Source organism: Oratosquilla oratoria, chromosome 24 (genome assembly GCF_046742065.1).
Source record: "Oratosquilla oratoria isolate Oo_2021 chromosome 24, ASM4674206v1, whole genome shotgun sequence".
Classification (NCBI taxonomy): Eukaryota; Metazoa; Arthropoda; class Malacostraca; order Stomatopoda; family Squillidae; genus Oratosquilla; species Oratosquilla oratoria.
Window position 1 is genome coordinate 19062657 of NC_134800.1, and position 17971 is coordinate 19080627.

The following is a 17971-nucleotide window of genomic DNA, read 5'->3' on the forward strand; positions in this document are numbered from 1 at the left end:
TGGGAAAGGGGGACAAGTATAAGTATAATAGTTTCAGAGAGATCAATATGTTAAGTGTAGTTAGGAAGGCTTATGGGAGGGTTTTGAGAGGATTGGGAGAACAGAGGAAGTAACTGGTGAAGAACAGTGTGGGTTTACGACAGTTGGGGTTGTGTGAATCAGATTTTTGTGGTAAGACAGATATGTGAGAATGCTTTAGGAAAAGGCAAGGATGTTTTTTTGGGCCTTCATGGATTTGGAAAATGCTTATGACAAGGTAAACTGGAAGGCGCTGTGGGAGGTATTGCTGATATATGGTATAGGAGAAAAGCTTTTAAGAGCAGTCAAGAGTTTTTACAAGAGTAGTAGAGCCTGTGTTAGAATCAGAAATGGAGAGAGCGAGTAGTTTGAGGCAAAGGTGGGACTTCATCAGGGATGTCTCATGTCACCTTGGGTGTTCAATTTATACATGGATGGGATGGTACATACATACATACATATACCAAGGCTTTTTCCCCCTTCCAAGGGAGGTAGCCACAAAGGGAAAGGCATAAAAACACTCCCACCCATTTCATCCCTAAATACACTCCACACCCCTCCCACCCTTCCTCTCATATGGGATGGTGCACGAGGTAAATACAAGGATAATGAGTTGGGAATTGGAGATGGTTAAATGGAGAAAAAGGAGAGATAAACCAGTTGCTGTTTGCTGATGACACTGCACTTGTGACAGAATCAAAGGAGGGATTGAGGAAGTTTGTGACACAGTTTGGAAATGTACGTGAAAGAAGGAAGTTGAAGATAAATGGAGTAAAATTAAGGTGATGAGATGTACAAGAGGATAGTGTGGCAGCAAACTGGAAGCAAGTATTTAAGAGACTAGAGGAAGTGGATAGTTTTAGATACTTGGGTGCAAATGTGGCAGGAAAGAGAGGAGTGGAGGTAGAATGTAGATCGAGAGAAGCAAGTAAATGCCTTGGGAGAATAAAAAGTGTAATGAGAAATAGACATTTGGGAATGGATGCTAAGAGGAGATTGTATGAAGAAGTGATTGTGCCAACACTACTGTATGGGGCAGAAACATGGAACATAAGAGAGGAGTTTGAATGTGTTTGAGATAAGGTGCCTGAAAAGTATGATAGGGGTTACTAGGTTGGATAGAGAAACAAGGTGAGGAAAATGGGGGTAAAGAGAGAGTTGGGAGTGGAGTATGTTGGGATGGAATGGATGGGAATGGATTTCATGCCTTTGTTTTTTTGGCTACCTCCCTTGTGAGAGGGAGAAAAGCCTTTGTTATATATATACACAAGGATATTAAAAAAAAAATGTATATATATATATATATATATATATATATATATACACATATACCAAGGCTTTTTCCCCCTTACAAGGGAGGTAGCCAAAATGGAAAAGGCATAAAGTCATTCCCACCCATTCCATCCCTGAATACACTCCACACCCCTCCACCCTCCCTCTCATCTGAGCACCTCCTGGATGATGGGTCATCCCTGCACTTTGTCCACTGCCCTGGGTCAGAAGCAGTGTCGCAAGACACAGCACATCCACTGCAAGGCCGCTTCGTTAAATCGTCGACCCCTCCTCCCCATCCCCCATGCATAAAGGAGAAGACAGAGAGAAATCCCTTCGGGCTGCGTCAAAATTTGCTCACACATAGTACCTCACACCCCATCCCCTCGCCCATTCCACCTCATGCATCACAACATCTTCCATATACAACCCATTCTCCATTCACCCGTCTTCTGTTCTCTCCCGTCCTTCCTCAACAGACATTCCCCTCTTCCCCAAAGCCCCCTTCACCCCATCCATCCACCTCATCCTAGGACGTCCCTTCATGTTCACTCCCTCCACATCTGCCTTCCATACCTCTTTTACTAGTCTTTCTTCACTCATTCTTACCATGTGTCCAAACCATCCTAATACTCTTTCATCAACCCTATCTCCCAACTCCCTTTCCACCCCTGTTCTCCTCCTCACCTCATTTCTCACTCTATCTAGCCTAGTAACCCCCATCATACTTCTCAGACACCTCATCTCAAACACATTCAAACTCCTCTCTTATGTTCCATGTTTCTGCCCCATACAGTGCTGTTGGCACAATCACTCCTTCATATAGTCTCCTCTTAGCATCCATTCCCAAATGTCTATTCCTCATTACACTTTTTATTCCACCAAGGCATTTAATCACTTCTCTCAATCTACATTCTAAATCCACCTTCACTCCACCTTTGCATCCAAGTATCTAAAACTATCCACTTCCTCCTGTCGCTCTCCCTTAATGCTCACTTTCAGACTACTGCCACTTTCACCCCTTGTACATCTCATCACCTTACATTTACCCACATTTATCTTCAGCTTTCTTCTATCACATACTCTCCCAAACTCTGTCACCAACTTCCTCAATCCCTCCTCTGATCCTGCCACAAGCGCAGTGTCGTCCGCAAACAACAGCTGGCTCACCTCCCACTTTTCTCCATTTTCTTTAACCATCTCCAATCCCTGACCCACTACCTTTTCATTTACCTCTCACACTACCCCATCCATGTATAAGTTGAACAGCCAGGGTGACATAACGCATCCTTAACGAAGTCCCACCTTTACCTCAAATCACTCACTCTCTCCATTTCTAATCCTGACACAAGCTCTACTACTCTCATAAAAACTCTTGACAGCTCCGAGAAGCTTTCCTCCTATCCCATATATCCTCAAAACCTCCCACAGTGCCTTTCTGTCTACCCTATCGTAAGCCTTTTCCAGATCCATAAAGGCCCAAAAAACATCCTTCCCCTCTCCTATAGCTTTCTCACATATCTGTCTTACCACAAAGATCTGATCTACACAACCTCTACCTGTCCTAAATCCACACTGTTCCTCACCAATTACTCCCTCTGTTCCTCTCCTAATCCTCTCAATCAAGATCCTCCCATAAGCCTTCCCAACCACACTTAACAAGCTAATCCCTCTGAAACTACTACATTCACACTTGTCCCCTTTTCCCTTGTAAAGAGGAACTATACAGGCACTCCTCCAGTCCTCCGGCAAACATTAAATAACCTCACCAGCCAGTCCACCATCACTGTACCTCCTTTTTTTAGACATTCTTCATGGCATCCATCCAGACCAGGTGCCTTACCTGCTTTCATCATCTTAACAACTGCCTTCACTTCATCCTTCCTTATTTCTCCTCCATTTTCCTCACTCATCACTCTCATTTTCTTAGCATTTCCCACTGCAGCTATCTTTCCCTCTCTATCCTCCTTCACATTTAGCAACTCCCTAAAATATTCTGCCCATCTTCCCCTTACTGCCTTCTCTTCCATTATCATCTCTCCATCTGCACCTTTTACCTTTTCTTCTCTACTTGATTCAACTCCTCTTCCTCTCTTAATTTCTTTCCAAAACATCTTTTTATTACTTTCAAAATTTTGTCATAATCTTACCCCATTTCACATCTGCTCTCCTCTTTGACTCCTTTACCTTTTGTTTTACTTTTCTTTTCTTTTCTTTGTACCTCTCGTATGACTCCCTCATCCTATTTTGTAACCAATCTGTGAAAGCTCACTTCTTCTCTTCTACAACCTTCTTTGTTTCCTCATCCCACCATTCACTACCTTTTCTTCTATTTCCTCCTGTCCTTCTAGTTCCACACACCATCTTTGCACACTTTGTGACTCCCTCCTTGAACCATCCCCATTCCTCATCACCTACCTCTACTCTACCTTTCACTCCCTCCCACTCCTTCAGCTTCTTCTTGTACTCCTTCTCCTTTTCCTTTAAAGAGTTCACTCTAAGCACCTCCCTACCTCTTGTCCCTTTCCTCTTCCTTCATCTATCCTCCACTCTCAACTTACCTTCCACCAAAAAATGATCTGATATTTCCCCACCCTCTCCCCTTAGCACTACATAGTCCATTAACGCTCTATCTACCACCCTCTCCCATGGGTACTTATGCTTGACTTTCTTCCGAAACACTGTATTTGCTATCATCAACTCTCTAGACACATTTCCACCATCAACTCTCCACTACGATTCTTTCCTGGAACTCCACATTTCCCAACCACTCCATCAATTGGATCATTTCCTACCCTAGCATTAAGGTCTCCCAGTACTATTACATTGATATTTCTCCTTAAATCCTCTATGCACTCATTTAAATCTATCCAAAAAGCCTCCCTTTCCTCTACGCTCTTCTCACTGCCAGGCCCAGATGCACTAAAAAGAACCCACATCTCCTTTCCCAGTTTCACTTTCATCCACATTATCCTTGAGGAAACCTCCTTCCACTCCACTACACGTATACCTATCTCTTCACTTACTAGTATAGCCAACCCCTCCCTCCCTCACCCTCTCTTCACTCCCACTTACACTCCCAAACTCGCCCTTCCCTTTCAGCTTAGTTTCACTCAAAGCCAACACATCCATCTTTCTTCTCACACACAAACTACCTATCTCTTCCCTTTTACTCTCATCTGTACCACATCCATGCACATTAAAAGACCCAAACCTTCGGGTGCTGGTCGGAAAACTCCCAGACCCTCTTATGCCTTTGCTTTTTCTTTTAGGAATGTCCCCTGTGGGGCTACAAGGAGAAGGATGCCTAGTCCCAATCCCTGTCCCTTTCTTCTCACCTTTTACAATCCAAGTGGAATGACTTGGTGGCAGTATTCTTTTCCCCCATCACAGGGAAGAGAGAGAGAGAGAGAGAGAGAGAGAGAGAGAGAGAGAGAGAGAGAGAGAGAGAGAGAGAGAGAGAGAGAGAGAGAGAGAGAGAGAGAGAAAAACACCCTAACTGGAAACCAATCCAACAGTAGCTGGCAATGGTCCTTGGGACCTCCCATAGATCTCTCAGGGGCAAAACCTTGGACTGAGGTCTGCATTGCATTAGTGCAAGGACGAGCCACAAAACTGATTCCAAATATAAAAAATAAATCATACAAAAATCGACTGAAACACATGAATCTTTTTTCCCTAAAAAAGTGTAGACTCAGAGGTGACTTGATACAGGTCTTTCAGATTTTAAAGGGAATTGACAACATCAAGTGACAAAATTTTCACATTGAATGAGAATCAGACAAGAAACAATGGTCTCAAACTGTCTGGAAATAGATTCAATTTGGAAGTGGGTAGAAACAACTTTGCCAACCGTGTAGTTAATGAATGAAATAAACTTTCTGCACAGGCAGTGCAATGTAGTTCAGTTCGAAGCTTTAAGAATCTTTTAGATAAATAAGATGCTGTAATGATTATAATTTATCTTATATTATTTGTTTTTGTTTTGTTATCATTTGTCTGTCTGATTTTCATTTATTATTAGTAATATGTTAATTTATCATTATTTACTATTTACCTGTTTGTTTATTATCTAACTATACCTATGCATTTATTCATGTATTAATATGATTTTTTTCTTTTTGCATCCGACCTAGATATGGATCAAAAGGTCTCCTGTCGGCATGCTCCGCCTTTGTAATCCTTTGTATTAGGATGAGAGCAGTTGTTGGGTGTCAGCTCTCCTTGTGTTTAAAGGTGGAGGAAGTACATACATACATATACCAAAGGTTTTTCCCCCCTTACACGGGGGGTAGCCAAAAAGAAAATGGCATAAAAATCACTCCCACCCATTTCATTTCCCATATATTCCACTCCCCTCCCTCCCTCCTATCTTGGCACCTCCCTTGGAGAAAGTAAATGACAAAATTTATAGAGATCCTATGCACTGTCTAAAGATTGTCATCCTTATGGAGCAGCGCTTCTTAAGGATATTGAGAAAATTTACGAGGTCTGAAGATTGGCAGCAGGAAGATGACTTTCTCTGACATCTTATTCAAAAGACCACTTAGTGCAGTTCTTACGAAACCATAAACCTGGGGGGGTATGAGACATGATAGCCAGTGCATGGGACTGAGAAACCAAAGCAAGGTTTGTATCACTAATCCTTTTCATATATTGTATCACTAATCCTTTTCATATATTTGAAAAAAGTTAAGAACCACTAGCTTAGTGCATGTACCTGTTGTCCCTTATCCTCACACTTACCACTAAACATATTATATTAGGTAACAATAAATTCCTTCATACTTAAATATATTCAGGGCAAATTTCTAACCTGGTGGAAGGTTTCAGCTATGTCATGGTGCATGTATGGAGGCAGGATGAAGATAGCTGCAGTGATGAGATTATCAACCAGCGTCTGGCCATGAGTCTCCAAGATGGCCTGGACCAGCTGGTGACGCGTGTCATAATCTGGTCGTTCCTCGTGGGTCATACCAACCTCCAGCAGGTCATGGAAGAACTTGAGTACCGCAGCATTGGCGTCCTGGCAGGGAGGAGGAGGAGGAGGTGTTGGAGGTGTTCAGGGAGACGGTGATGGTGGTAGTACACTAGCAGTAGTAGTAGTAGCAGAAGTGATGGTAGCTGTAGTGGTAGTGGTGACGGTGGTGGTGGTGGTGGTGGTTGGGGGAAGCAATGGTGGTAGCCCTTGGGATTGGCATAAGGTCAAGTTATTGCATTACCAATACAATTACATGCTAATGCATAAAACAAGGAGGAAAAAAAAAAAAATAAGAAAGAGAGTGGGAAAATAAAGGAAGAAACAAATGAAGTAAAGAAACAGAAAAAAAAAGACAGGAGGAGGAAATAAGAATACAGTACAATCCCTTGACAGCAGAAGACAATAGGAGAGACAGTTCAAGCGTGGGAATACGGAGTTGGATAAAAAAAATGAAACAAATACAAACGTAAAAGAAGTCCTGAATTTTCACAAATAAAACCTTGAGCATTATGGTTGAGTCTTTGAACTAACCAAGAAAAATGCAAAACTAAATGAAGATGAAAACAGATGTAAAAGGCAACATGCTGACTCATCACAAACTACACCTCAAACAACCGAACACAGCCACCACTGCATATCAACCACCACCACTAATAATAATTCTTGAAACATTTTGAGTACAAACTCTACACTCCATCAGCATTTTCAAACCAAACACCAAAACCCGATGGTCACATACTTAGAAAACATAACTCATCATGTATTAACCCTTTCAACTACATATCCTCTACAGACCTGGTTCTGGCTAATGTTACAAGCTGTCACTCATGCTGATTCTGGGAATGAAAATTATACACGTCTCCTTGTCTTTCCTACTTTTCACTCGAGTAAATGAAGAGGGAGGGTTGACATGTAAATGAAGCAGCTGGCCCTGTTGTGGATGTGATGTCTTGCTGCATTGCTTCTGACTTGGGCAGTGGATGGGAAATAGGGATGACCCTTTATCCATGGGGAACTAAGGTGAGAGGGAAATAAGAGTGATGGACAGGAGCAGAATGGGTGGGAATGCATACATACCTTTGACTTGGCTACCTCCCTAGTAAGAGTCACCACGAGCTTAGCTCCCCTTTCCCATAAGACACAACTAGGTAAATACAGTAGAACCTCTGTTCTTGACCACAACCTGTTCTAGAAAGCTGTTCCAGAACACATTTCACTGAGGACCTATTCTCCACAAGAAAGGTTTCTCCTTTGTGAAAACAAGAAATTATTTTTCCACTTTTCCAAGTATTTGTGATCAGCTTAGAAACAAGTTATAACTGATGTTCGGCTCTTCCATCATACAGCTTCTCATGTATTCAGGTTTCCTCAGCTTTATTCAGATTGGCTAAGATCCAATATTTTTGTCAGCCACCATAGCAAAAACATTTCTTAATTTTCTTGTTCACAAACTGATCACAAACTTGTTCACAAACTGATCATTTTATGCAATGGGGGGATGGAGAGGGGAGGTCGCCGATTTAATGAAGCAGCCTTGCTGTGGATGTGCTGTGTCTTGTGACACTGCTTCTGACCCAGGGCAGTGGACAAGGTGCAGGGATGACCTGTCATCCAGGAGGTGCTCAGATAAAAGGGAGGGTGGAGGGGTGTGGAGTGTATTCAGGGATGGAATGGGTGGGAATGATTTTATGCCTTTTTCTTTTGGCTACCCCCCTTGTAAGGGGAAAAAAGCCTTGGTATATGTATGTACAAACTGATCTGTTCAACTTGTGAGACGTTCGTGAACCAAGGTTCTACTGTATACATACAATACAACTCACAAACCCACCAAAGAGCCCTTCCTCCTTCCATACATACACATACCAAAGGACTTTCCCCCCTTACAAGGGAGGTAGCCAAAACACAAAGACATAAAAACCACTCCTACCCATTCCATTCCCAACGTACTCCACTCCCCTCTACCTTCTTCCCTCCCTCTTCTCTTGGCACCTCCTGGATGATGGGTCATCCCTGCATCTTGTATACTGCCCTGGGTCAGAAGCAGCACCACAAGACACAGCACATCCACAGCAAGGCCGCTTCATTAAATCGGTGACCCCCTCTCCGTCCACCCTATTACACCTATCCAAAAGCCCACCATCCCTATCATCTTAGCTCTTCAATTTGTGCCAAAATTACATAAAATCTAATGAAACTCTATCATGTTCACACCTAATTTCAGAGATCAGAGCTGACTTCTATTCCCTTTTTTAAAACTATCTATATACCAAGGGCTTCTTCCCCTTCATAAGGGAGGTAGCCAAGTCAAAAGGCACACACTCACTCCCACCCATTACACTCCTATCCACCACCCTTGTTTCCCTTTCATCTTAGCTCCTTTTTAAAACTATCTACACACATAGCAAGGTCTTCTCTCTATTAAGGGAGGTAGCAAAGTCAAAGGCACATAACCATTCCACTCTCATCCACCACCTTTGTTTCCCTCTTTTTAAAACAACATTCATAATACTTATTGTGATGGAGGAAACAAACTGGAACAGTGGGTCTCTATCAATGAAGACCCCTACCACCCCACCAAGTTTACATCTCAGCTGGAAAGTAACACTAGCCAGAACAAAATCTGTACAGGGCATCCTTAGACATATGGAGTTACAATAGAGAAATGGTTAAACATGTAATTAAACTCATCACTACAGCTACAGCTTCTCATATGATAATATAACATTAATATGGATCATGCTACTAAAACATACTGTTACAAAGCAAAACAGTCATCACTCCAATTCTTAAACACATCAATAAAACCAGTCCAGAAACATGGTAAAATAACATGACCCACATCATAAACATGGACTTCTTGTTTCGAATTTGTAATGTGTCTGTAAATCTGTCTTTAAATGAATGTATCCATTGCCTGGGTTCTCTCTTGTGGAAGATCTGTGGCCCTCAGCAAGCCAGCCACTCCCACCAGTTCTGTTCATAATCACTTGGTGGAAAGACCTTTCATTGTGAGAGAACAGTGTAGTATTAGAAATTGTGTCTGTATGTAGTAGTTGCACCTTGGGCATTAGGTGGTGCTTCCTGCCAAGCAAATTCTGTAATGGTACCAATTTGTAAGGGGTAGTGATCTGAACACATGTGTTAGTGTCACTCTAGCCTGTCTTGGGAGCAATTTTTTATTATTATTATTACTTTTTTTTTTTGCTAGGTTTATTTCTGTGGGTTTTGGTGGATTATGGAATATAACATCTTACTGTGCATGTTTAATGATGTGTGTATGCCTTTGTATGGATGTATTACAGGTATAGTAGTAATAGGTTGCAAACAACTGAGTACAATGCTGCTAGGATTGTTCTTTAGCTATGAGCGGTGGGCTACGTCTATGTGATGTGATGTGCAGATCCCAAGGCTGCTACATGAGGAGGATTCTGGATTAAGAGCAGGGCTGCAGAGTCAATACTCAAAATCTTTGACTTCAACCTCTATAGCTACCGACTCATAAATTAATGGGGGGGGGGGGGGAGTTTGTGATGTTACACCAAATCATCACATACTGTATACTGACCAATTTTAATCTCATCCACTGTCTTGTGACACCAAATTTCATCTTGTAATATTTAATGTAGGGTGATGTGTGGTGGTGTGAGATGTGGTGTAGGGTGGCATGTTGTGTGGTGTGGTGTGGCATATGATGAAGTGAGGCATGTGTTGTGGTGTGATGTGTGGTAGTGTGGTTTCCGTGTAACTTGGTCTTGGGTGGAGTGTGGTGTGATGTGTGGTGGTTTATGGTGTGATGTGTTATATGGTGTGGTGCATAATGGTTTGTGGCATGTGGTGATTCTATGGCATGTGGGTTGGAGGGGCAAGGGGTAATATGTGTGGTGGTGTGATATAGAGTAATGTGTGGTGTGGTATAGTGTTGAGTAACGTGTGGCATGGTACATCAAACTTCACCCACGAATGGTCTTCAATTTATCTAAAACTTACTGACTTTTTTCTTCCAAATTATTAGTTGAGTGCAAGTTATGATGAAATGGCACTACTAACCTTATGCTCCAGCATGCATGCTTGGAGGCCACAATCTAGGATGGTTCGAATCACTGTACACTGGAGGAATGGGATGGGAGCCCTTTGTAGAAATCTGCAATAAGATACATACTCCATTATCCTTCTGGTATCTCTTATTCTATAAACTAAAAAATGTATGTATGTATGTATGTATGTGTATGTGTGTGTGTTTACCTAGTTGTATTTACAACTAGGTAAATACACACACACATATATATTTCCCCCACCATACATTGCCTTTCTTTATGGAGCTTAAAATTATATTTTGAATGTAAAACTATAGGCATTTTCACCAAGGTACACAACTCTGATGAGTAGTTAAAAATTTTCATGTCCAGTATAAGAACTGCAATGAACAGGCAGTTTTATTGTACCATGTGTTAAGAAAAGAGGGAGGGTGGAGGGTGGTGGAGTGTATTTAGGGATGGAATGGGTGGGAATGGTTTTATGCCTTTTTCTTTTTGGCTACCTCCCTTTGTAAGGGGGAAAAAAAGCCTTGGTATAAGTATGTATCTTGTTTTCACAAACTATCCATCTATATACCAAGAGCTTTTCCCCTCATAAGGGAGGTAGCTAAGTCTAAGGCATGTACCCACTCCCACCCACCACACTTTCCTCCCTCTCATCTTAGCTCCTCATGGATGACAGGTCATCCCTGTATCCTGTCCACTGCCCTGGGTCAGAAGCAATGTAGCAACACAAGCCTGTCTCACTTAATTGGCGACTCCTGCTCTCCTTCCATTCCCAGATGCCAATTCCTCATCACACTCTTTAATCCCCTAAGGCATTTACTTGCTTCTCTCAATCTACAATTTACCTTCATCTCTATACCACTCTAGGATACAAAATCTTTCCTCATGTATCTGTGGTAGGGGGATACAAATGCTACAACCATATTCCCATGAGTCAACACACCCCTTGACTTGGTCACCCTACAGGGGGAAAACATCCATTGTTATATATACAGTGTCACTGTCTGGAAGGAAGAGGAGGGAAACAGTCACTGGATGTTAGCTTCTTATGTGAAAAGGAGGAGGAAGAACAGTCAGGGTTGACAAGATCTTGGGTCTGGTGAGACCAACTACAGCCCCTCAAGGCTGCACTCCTCCAGACAGAGAAGAAAGTGTTGACAGGTTTTGAAAATGGGTGACAGGAAGACAATTCTGCATAAGCACCACATGTAAATATCTTTGGTGGTCCCTATTAGAAGAAGAGGGGAGAAAGAAAGATGCATGTAGCAAGATAATACATATATAAAAATGTCCTTTTCCATGTATGATGGGAGGTTACCAATTAACAGAAGTTAAATTGACCCTTATGTAATAATGATCAAGGAGCTAAGACGAGAGGGTAACAAGGGTTGAGTAGGAGTGAAATGGGCGGGAGTGGGTGCATACCTAGACTGGCAACCTCCCTTGTAATAGGGGATGAAGCCCTTGGTATATAGATAATGTAATAAAGATTTTGACGAAATTCAGAACCATCATGTTTACCAAACTAACCTTGCACAAAGTCTAAACCAGTCATCCACAGTATCTGGGTGATTTCTAAAGCCATGGGGCTGGGTGAGGAGTGTGAATGTGGGTTGAGTGAAGGCTTGCAGCATGGCCAACAGACCCTCCACACAGCCCTGTTCACTGGCATATTCATCCACCAGAATACTCCCGAGATACACAAAGCAACTGTGACCATGTTGTGCATACAGACCCACAATCTGTCAGAACATAAAATAGTATGATTATAACCTGAAAACCAATACTAACAGTACTTTACATAACTACAATCTTCCACTGCAGGAATATGGTACCCTATGAAAACATGATAACCTCCAGCATTAGAAATAATGTAATATGTATTGATACGGAAAATTTTATCTTTGTGGTTAGTCATCCCACCCATTTATTTAACCAAATAATCCTTTTACCTCATTAATACAATTTCTTTGAACTCTATATTACATAATAATGACCCAAACTTGTTTTATATTTCCTTGCCACAGCATCAATGCAATACTCACCTGCTCTACAAGGGGTTGCAGCAATGGTGCAGACTGTTGGTGAACACATCGTACAGCAAACCGAAGGCAGCGACAACAATGCTCCATTACTCTCAGATCATCCGAGTATTTGCTTATTACAGCTGATAAAGTTGGCCAAATCTGAAAAGGTTGCACATGGTTCATACAATTTCACAAAAAACATGGGTGATAGGATATTTAACCACTAGTATGTTAAGAAAACTATAACACTCATGTGCTCTTCTCTGGGAAGAATTTTATTTTGTGTGTGAACACTCTATTGGGGTTGTTTTAGTGTAAACAGTTGCTATTCTTAATGGTTTCTATTCTTTATAAGATCCAGGTACCTATCACTGGTCTCACCATTTGGCAATCAGTGGGAAATTAACTGATGACCAGTATGAAATACAGAGACAATATTTTGGATGTAATCAAAGGAAGTGGGGCCTCGTTACAGGAACAGAAGAGGAACTAACCAAGAAAGACTCAAAAGAAAATTCCTTCAGCAATCTAAATGACAAGCTAAGAGCTTCATAAGCATTCTGAGAGAAAGAGGAGAAACCAAAACTCCGCTCTCTCGTACTTTTATTCCCAGGTGTCGCTCTCTCGTACTTTTATTCCCAGGTGTCCCCTCACATGGTATTTCACTTTTCTCTAAATGAAAATCTATAGTCAAGTAGCATGCTAAGATCTCCAGGTTCTCAATATTTTTTCAAGAACAAATGTTATACTACCTGTCTTGTTATGCGGGGCCTTGTTTACAATATGATCAACTGTTACTACATGACACATAATTTGGAATCCTATAACATAAATGTTTACATATTCCCGAGTATTCCTAAAATTAGCTTTCCTCTTCTCTCTACATTCAAACATTATTACCATTTGTTTTTCATTAACCAGATACCTTTCGACAAATAATGTATTTCAAGTTAAGATAACTTGCTTCCTTACCTCCATAACCACCTCCTGGCAAGGGTGCTCCTCTCCATTGTGTACAATAGGGTTCACATTACGGAATATAGCAGCCAAACGATCTAGCCAGAAGGCTGGGTCTGTCTGAGTATTTTTCTCAATTGGTGGATATTCCTAAAATAAAAAATTAAATATCATTTATATGTAGTGAGGTAGCTCTTGCTGAATGCACATTTTGAACCAACTTTCACAATTACAAATCTAACCTAATCACGGTCAGTTCAAAGTGACTACATTCAGAGTTACCTATATAGTAAAAGCCCACTCCTCTTATAAAAGTACGTGGCAATCAAAGCACACACTCTAACAACAAAAACAAATCAATGCACACACCTACACCATACATCCATATATATATATATATATACACACACACATACATATATATACCAAGGCTTTTTCCCCCATACAAGGGAGGTAGCCAAAAAGGAAAAGGCATAAAATCATTCCCACCCATTCCATCCCTGAATACACTCCACACCCCTCCACCCTCCCTCTCATCTTAGCACCTCCTGGATGACGGGTCATCCCTGCACCTTGTCCACTGCCCTGGGTCAGAAGCAGTGTTGCAAGACACAGTACATCCACAGCAAGGCCGCTTCGTTAAATCAGCGACCCCCCCTCTCTGTCCCCCCATGCATAAAAGGAGAAGACGGGGAGAAATCCCTTCGGGCTGCATCAAATTTTGCTCACACATACTACCTCATCCCCCATCCCCCCGCCCATTCCACCTCATGCATCACAACATCTTCCATATACAACCATTCTCCATTCATCTGTCTTCTGTCCCCTCCCGTCCTTCCTCAACAGACATTCCCCTCTTACCCAAAGCCCCCTTCACCCCATCCATCCACCTCATCCTAGGATGTCCCCTCATGTGCACTCCCTCCACATCTGCCTTCCATACCTCTTTTACTAGTCTTTCTTCACTCATTCTTTCCATGTGTCCAAACCATCCTAATACTCTTACATCAACCCTATCTACCAACTCCCTTTCCACCCGTTCTCCTCCTCACCTCCTCATTTCTCACTATCTAGCCTAGTAACCCCCATCATACTTCTCAGACACCTCATCTCAAACACATTCAAACTCCTTCTCTCTTCCTCTCTGATGTTCCATGTTTCTGCCCCATACAGTGCTGTTGGCACAATCACTCCTTCATATTGTCTCCTCTTAGCATCCATTCCCAAATGTCTATTCCTCAGTATAGTTTTAAAATTTGTCTCAAGCACCATGTCATCTGGTGATAGCAACTAGTTCACTATTTGGGAGAGAATTGTTTTCTAAGGTAATGTGGGTGAATGTGAAATAAGGAAGGCAGATGAGGGCTTTTGTGGCTGTGTGGGACAGTAGTGAAAAGAGTGAAGAGGAGGAGGAGGCTTTCTGGAGTGATGTGAATGACTGTATAGAAACTTTTGCAAAGAATGTAAATGTTGTGTTGGATTTCGCCACAGGAGTGGATGAAGTAATAGATGAGTAGTTTGGAGTTTCAGGGTTTTGGGGAATTATAGGAGAGATGCTGGAGATGTCCTGAAAAGGAGTTGGTGATAATGAACTGTGATAGAAAGACAAGCATAAGTATACATGGGAAAAGGTTGTGGAGGGGAGGGTGGTTGAGAGGACATTCATGGACTTCATATTAATACCCAAAAGGAGGATTAGAAGAATTATGGACATCAATGTTTTCATGGGAGAGGTCAAGAGTTAGATCATTGAGAATGGAGGTTAAGTGGAGGAAGATGAAAAGGGAGAGAGGTAGAGAATTACTGAGGATAAACAAATTAAATGAGAAAGAAAGGGAATACTAGAAGCTGAAAAAAGTGTGGGTTTAGGGGAGAGTTGAGAAGAAGAAAGATTATTTCAAGCAGGAAGTGATGAAGAATACTAAGATGGTATGTGGGATAAGGAGGATGTTCAGGGCACTATCCAGCATTAAAATGGTGCTACCACAGAATAGATCTGGCTACAGAATCAAACTGCTTCACACGTAGTTATTACCACAAAAATGTTGCTAAGTATCTCATCCTTTGTTCCCACATTTACACTCTACTCGGACAATAAAATACCTCTACTTGAGTGCATTCTGCATCAGCCTGGTGGCTGTTGATAGTCACTTGGGAGCTTTGGGTATTTACTTGCTTCTCACAATCTACATTCTACTTTCACATCCACTTCTCCCTTTCCCACCACATTCAGTGGTGATACAGTGAGATAAATGACATGTTGCAAAAATCAATGGATTAAGAAGTATGAGAAATGATGAGCAAAAATTGTGTGAAAGGCAGAAGTGGATGAAGCTTGAGATGATCAACAATAAGAGGAACAGATGAGGTGAACAGAGCTTTAAATGTACATGGAATGTCTGCTGAATGGAGAAGAGGGTGCAAAGGACTGTTGTGAACAGATGGATGTAATGAATGGATGGAGGAAAGGATGATACAGCCTGAAAATATAACCTTATATGACTTCATAATCTATTTTGAATGGATGGATTTTTTTTTCTTTTCTTCCCATATAATAACGAGGTAGAAATAGACCAGCTCTAGCTGTTGGGAACTCCTGGAGATGAGCTATGCCTCGCTGCATTATTTATGATTCAAGGATTGTGGCAAGGGACAGGGTGACCATTTTTCGTTGAGGTGCTAGGATGGGAGAGATGGTTGAATCTGAATAGGAACTATCTATATTGCTCGTGTGTGCTTCAACTCAGCCACTTCCTTAAAAAGGGGAAAGGGGCTTTGGTTAATACACAAGCAAAACACTGGTGAACAAAATATTCATACTCAGTTCACATTTAACCATGGACCACCTTAATGTGCACAGGCTTTATACCTCTATTAATCTTTGGAGGTTGGCGACTTGGACGGCACACAGTTTCTTCATGTTGTCCTTGATGTTCTCCCGAGGCAGTCTGCCCATTATGGAAGCCACACCCTTGAGCAAACCTACTACTGCCTCATTGCTGATGTGGAAGGAGTCTAGGGAACCAGCAATTTGCATAAGCCCATCAAAGTGATGACTCATCTGATCCCGACAACTCTGGCAGATAGCATCCAGGGCCTGGAAGTAATATTAGCTTTCAATGGAAAAGCATATCTCACAATTTATGAAACTATTTTCAAATCAATGAGTGGCACTTAGATCAAAATATAAACATTTACAAGATCCTTGCCACAAAACAAGGCAACAACTAGAATTATAATTAATCCTCCATTTTGTCTAAGCCAATTAAAAAATATATTATAAAAAATGACACATTTCTATATTTACTGTATATCTATATATTTACCTTAGCTGCAATAGTTGCCAGCTGCTTGTTATGTAGCCTTTTGGTGAGGAACTGAAGGACTGCGGGAAGGAGAGTTGGATGACAAGCAATCCATTCATTGAGTTCTGATATTAGTTGAATGGAAGTGAAGGCTACCTGGGGATGAAGTGTGTCAGGCTGACTCAGGAGTCCCTCAAGAATTGGAGGGACCACCTCATTCTCCTCACTGTGAAGCAGAAGTTCCTTATTACTTTGGAGAAAAAAAAAAAAAAAATGAGAAAGAGAAAGAGAAAGAGAAAGAGAGAGAGAGAGAGAGGGGGGGGAGGCTTTTCGGTATATGTACGGTTTAATGTAACAAACTACCTCCTATTGGGAGGCTAGGGCAATGCCCCTTACATTGGACTTTGTAGCATGGGATTCAATGAACCATGCCCTTGGTTCAACTTCACCAGTGGCAGGGTTTGATCTGCCAAACCTTCACCCCCTGTAATGACCCCCTAACCTGCTCAGCCAGCAAGCTTCCAATAAATATTTACATATACCAAGGGCTCTTTCCCCCTTACAAGGGAGGTAGCCAAAGTCAAAGGGCATAATTCCACTCCAAACCATCACCCCTCCCTCCCCTTCACCTTGGTTCCTCAAGGATGACAGGTCATCCCTTCACCTCACCTGCCCTGGGTCAGAAGTAATGCAGCAAGACAGCACATCCACAGCAAGGCCATTCCATTTAACCAGTGACACCCCTCTTTATCCCCTCATGCAGATACATTGATGATGGGGAGAAATCCTTCTGGGCTATATCAAAACATCACACACATAACCACTCCTTAAACCCCCCATCCCCCATCCACTCCTTTCAATCCATCACAGTATCATCCATACACAGCCATTCTCCACTCACCCCTATATTCTGCCTTCTCCCTTCCCTACTCAACAGACATCCTCCTCTTGATCAATGCCCCTTCACCCCATCCATCCATCTCATCCTGTTGCCCCCTCATGCTCACTCCATCCACCTCTGCCTTCCACACTTCTTTCAATAATTTTTCTTCACTCATTCTTTCCACATGTCCAAACCATCCCAGTACTCTTTCACCAACCCTTTCTATCATCTCTTTTTTCCACCCCCACTCTCCTCATCACCTCCTCATTTTTCACTCTATCCAACCTTGTAACCCCCATCACACTTCTCAGACATTTCATCCCAAACACATTCAAACTCTTTCTCTCATATGTTCCATGTCTCTGCTACATACAGTGCTGTCGGCACAATCATCCCTTCATACAATCTCCTCTTAGCATCCATTCTCAAATGTCTATTTCTCATTACACTTCTTAATCCCCCAGGGCACTTCCAATATATAATAACAA

At 41.9% G+C, this 17971-nt stretch overlaps 1 protein-coding gene across 3 annotated transcripts in view; it reads right to left on the reverse strand.

Annotated features, from left to right (window-relative positions):
* Tnpo-SR (transportin 3) overlaps positions 1–17971 on the reverse strand; it is a 63429-nt gene that overhangs the window by 23049 nt on the left and 22409 nt on the right. The window contains exons 10-16 of one of the 3 annotated variants that reach the window (XR_012967566.1): positions 16622–16850; positions 16165–16392; positions 13311–13445; positions 12357–12497; positions 11842–12053; positions 10319–10412; positions 6107–6477 (exon numbers count right to left, since the gene is read on the reverse strand). Coding sequence is in view for 2 of the 3 variants with exons in the window: in XM_076207779.1 (XP_076063894.1) it covers positions 6107–6316; positions 10319–10412; positions 11842–12053; positions 12357–12497; positions 13311–13445; positions 16165–16392; positions 16622–16850 (1249 nt within the window). In the remaining variant the exon portion in view is untranslated. The remainder of the gene's footprint in view (positions 1–6106; positions 6478–10318; positions 10413–11841; positions 12054–12356; positions 12498–13310; positions 13446–16164; positions 16393–16621; positions 16851–17971) is intronic. The other 2 variants (XM_076207779.1, XM_076207780.1) reach the window with 2 other exon arrangements.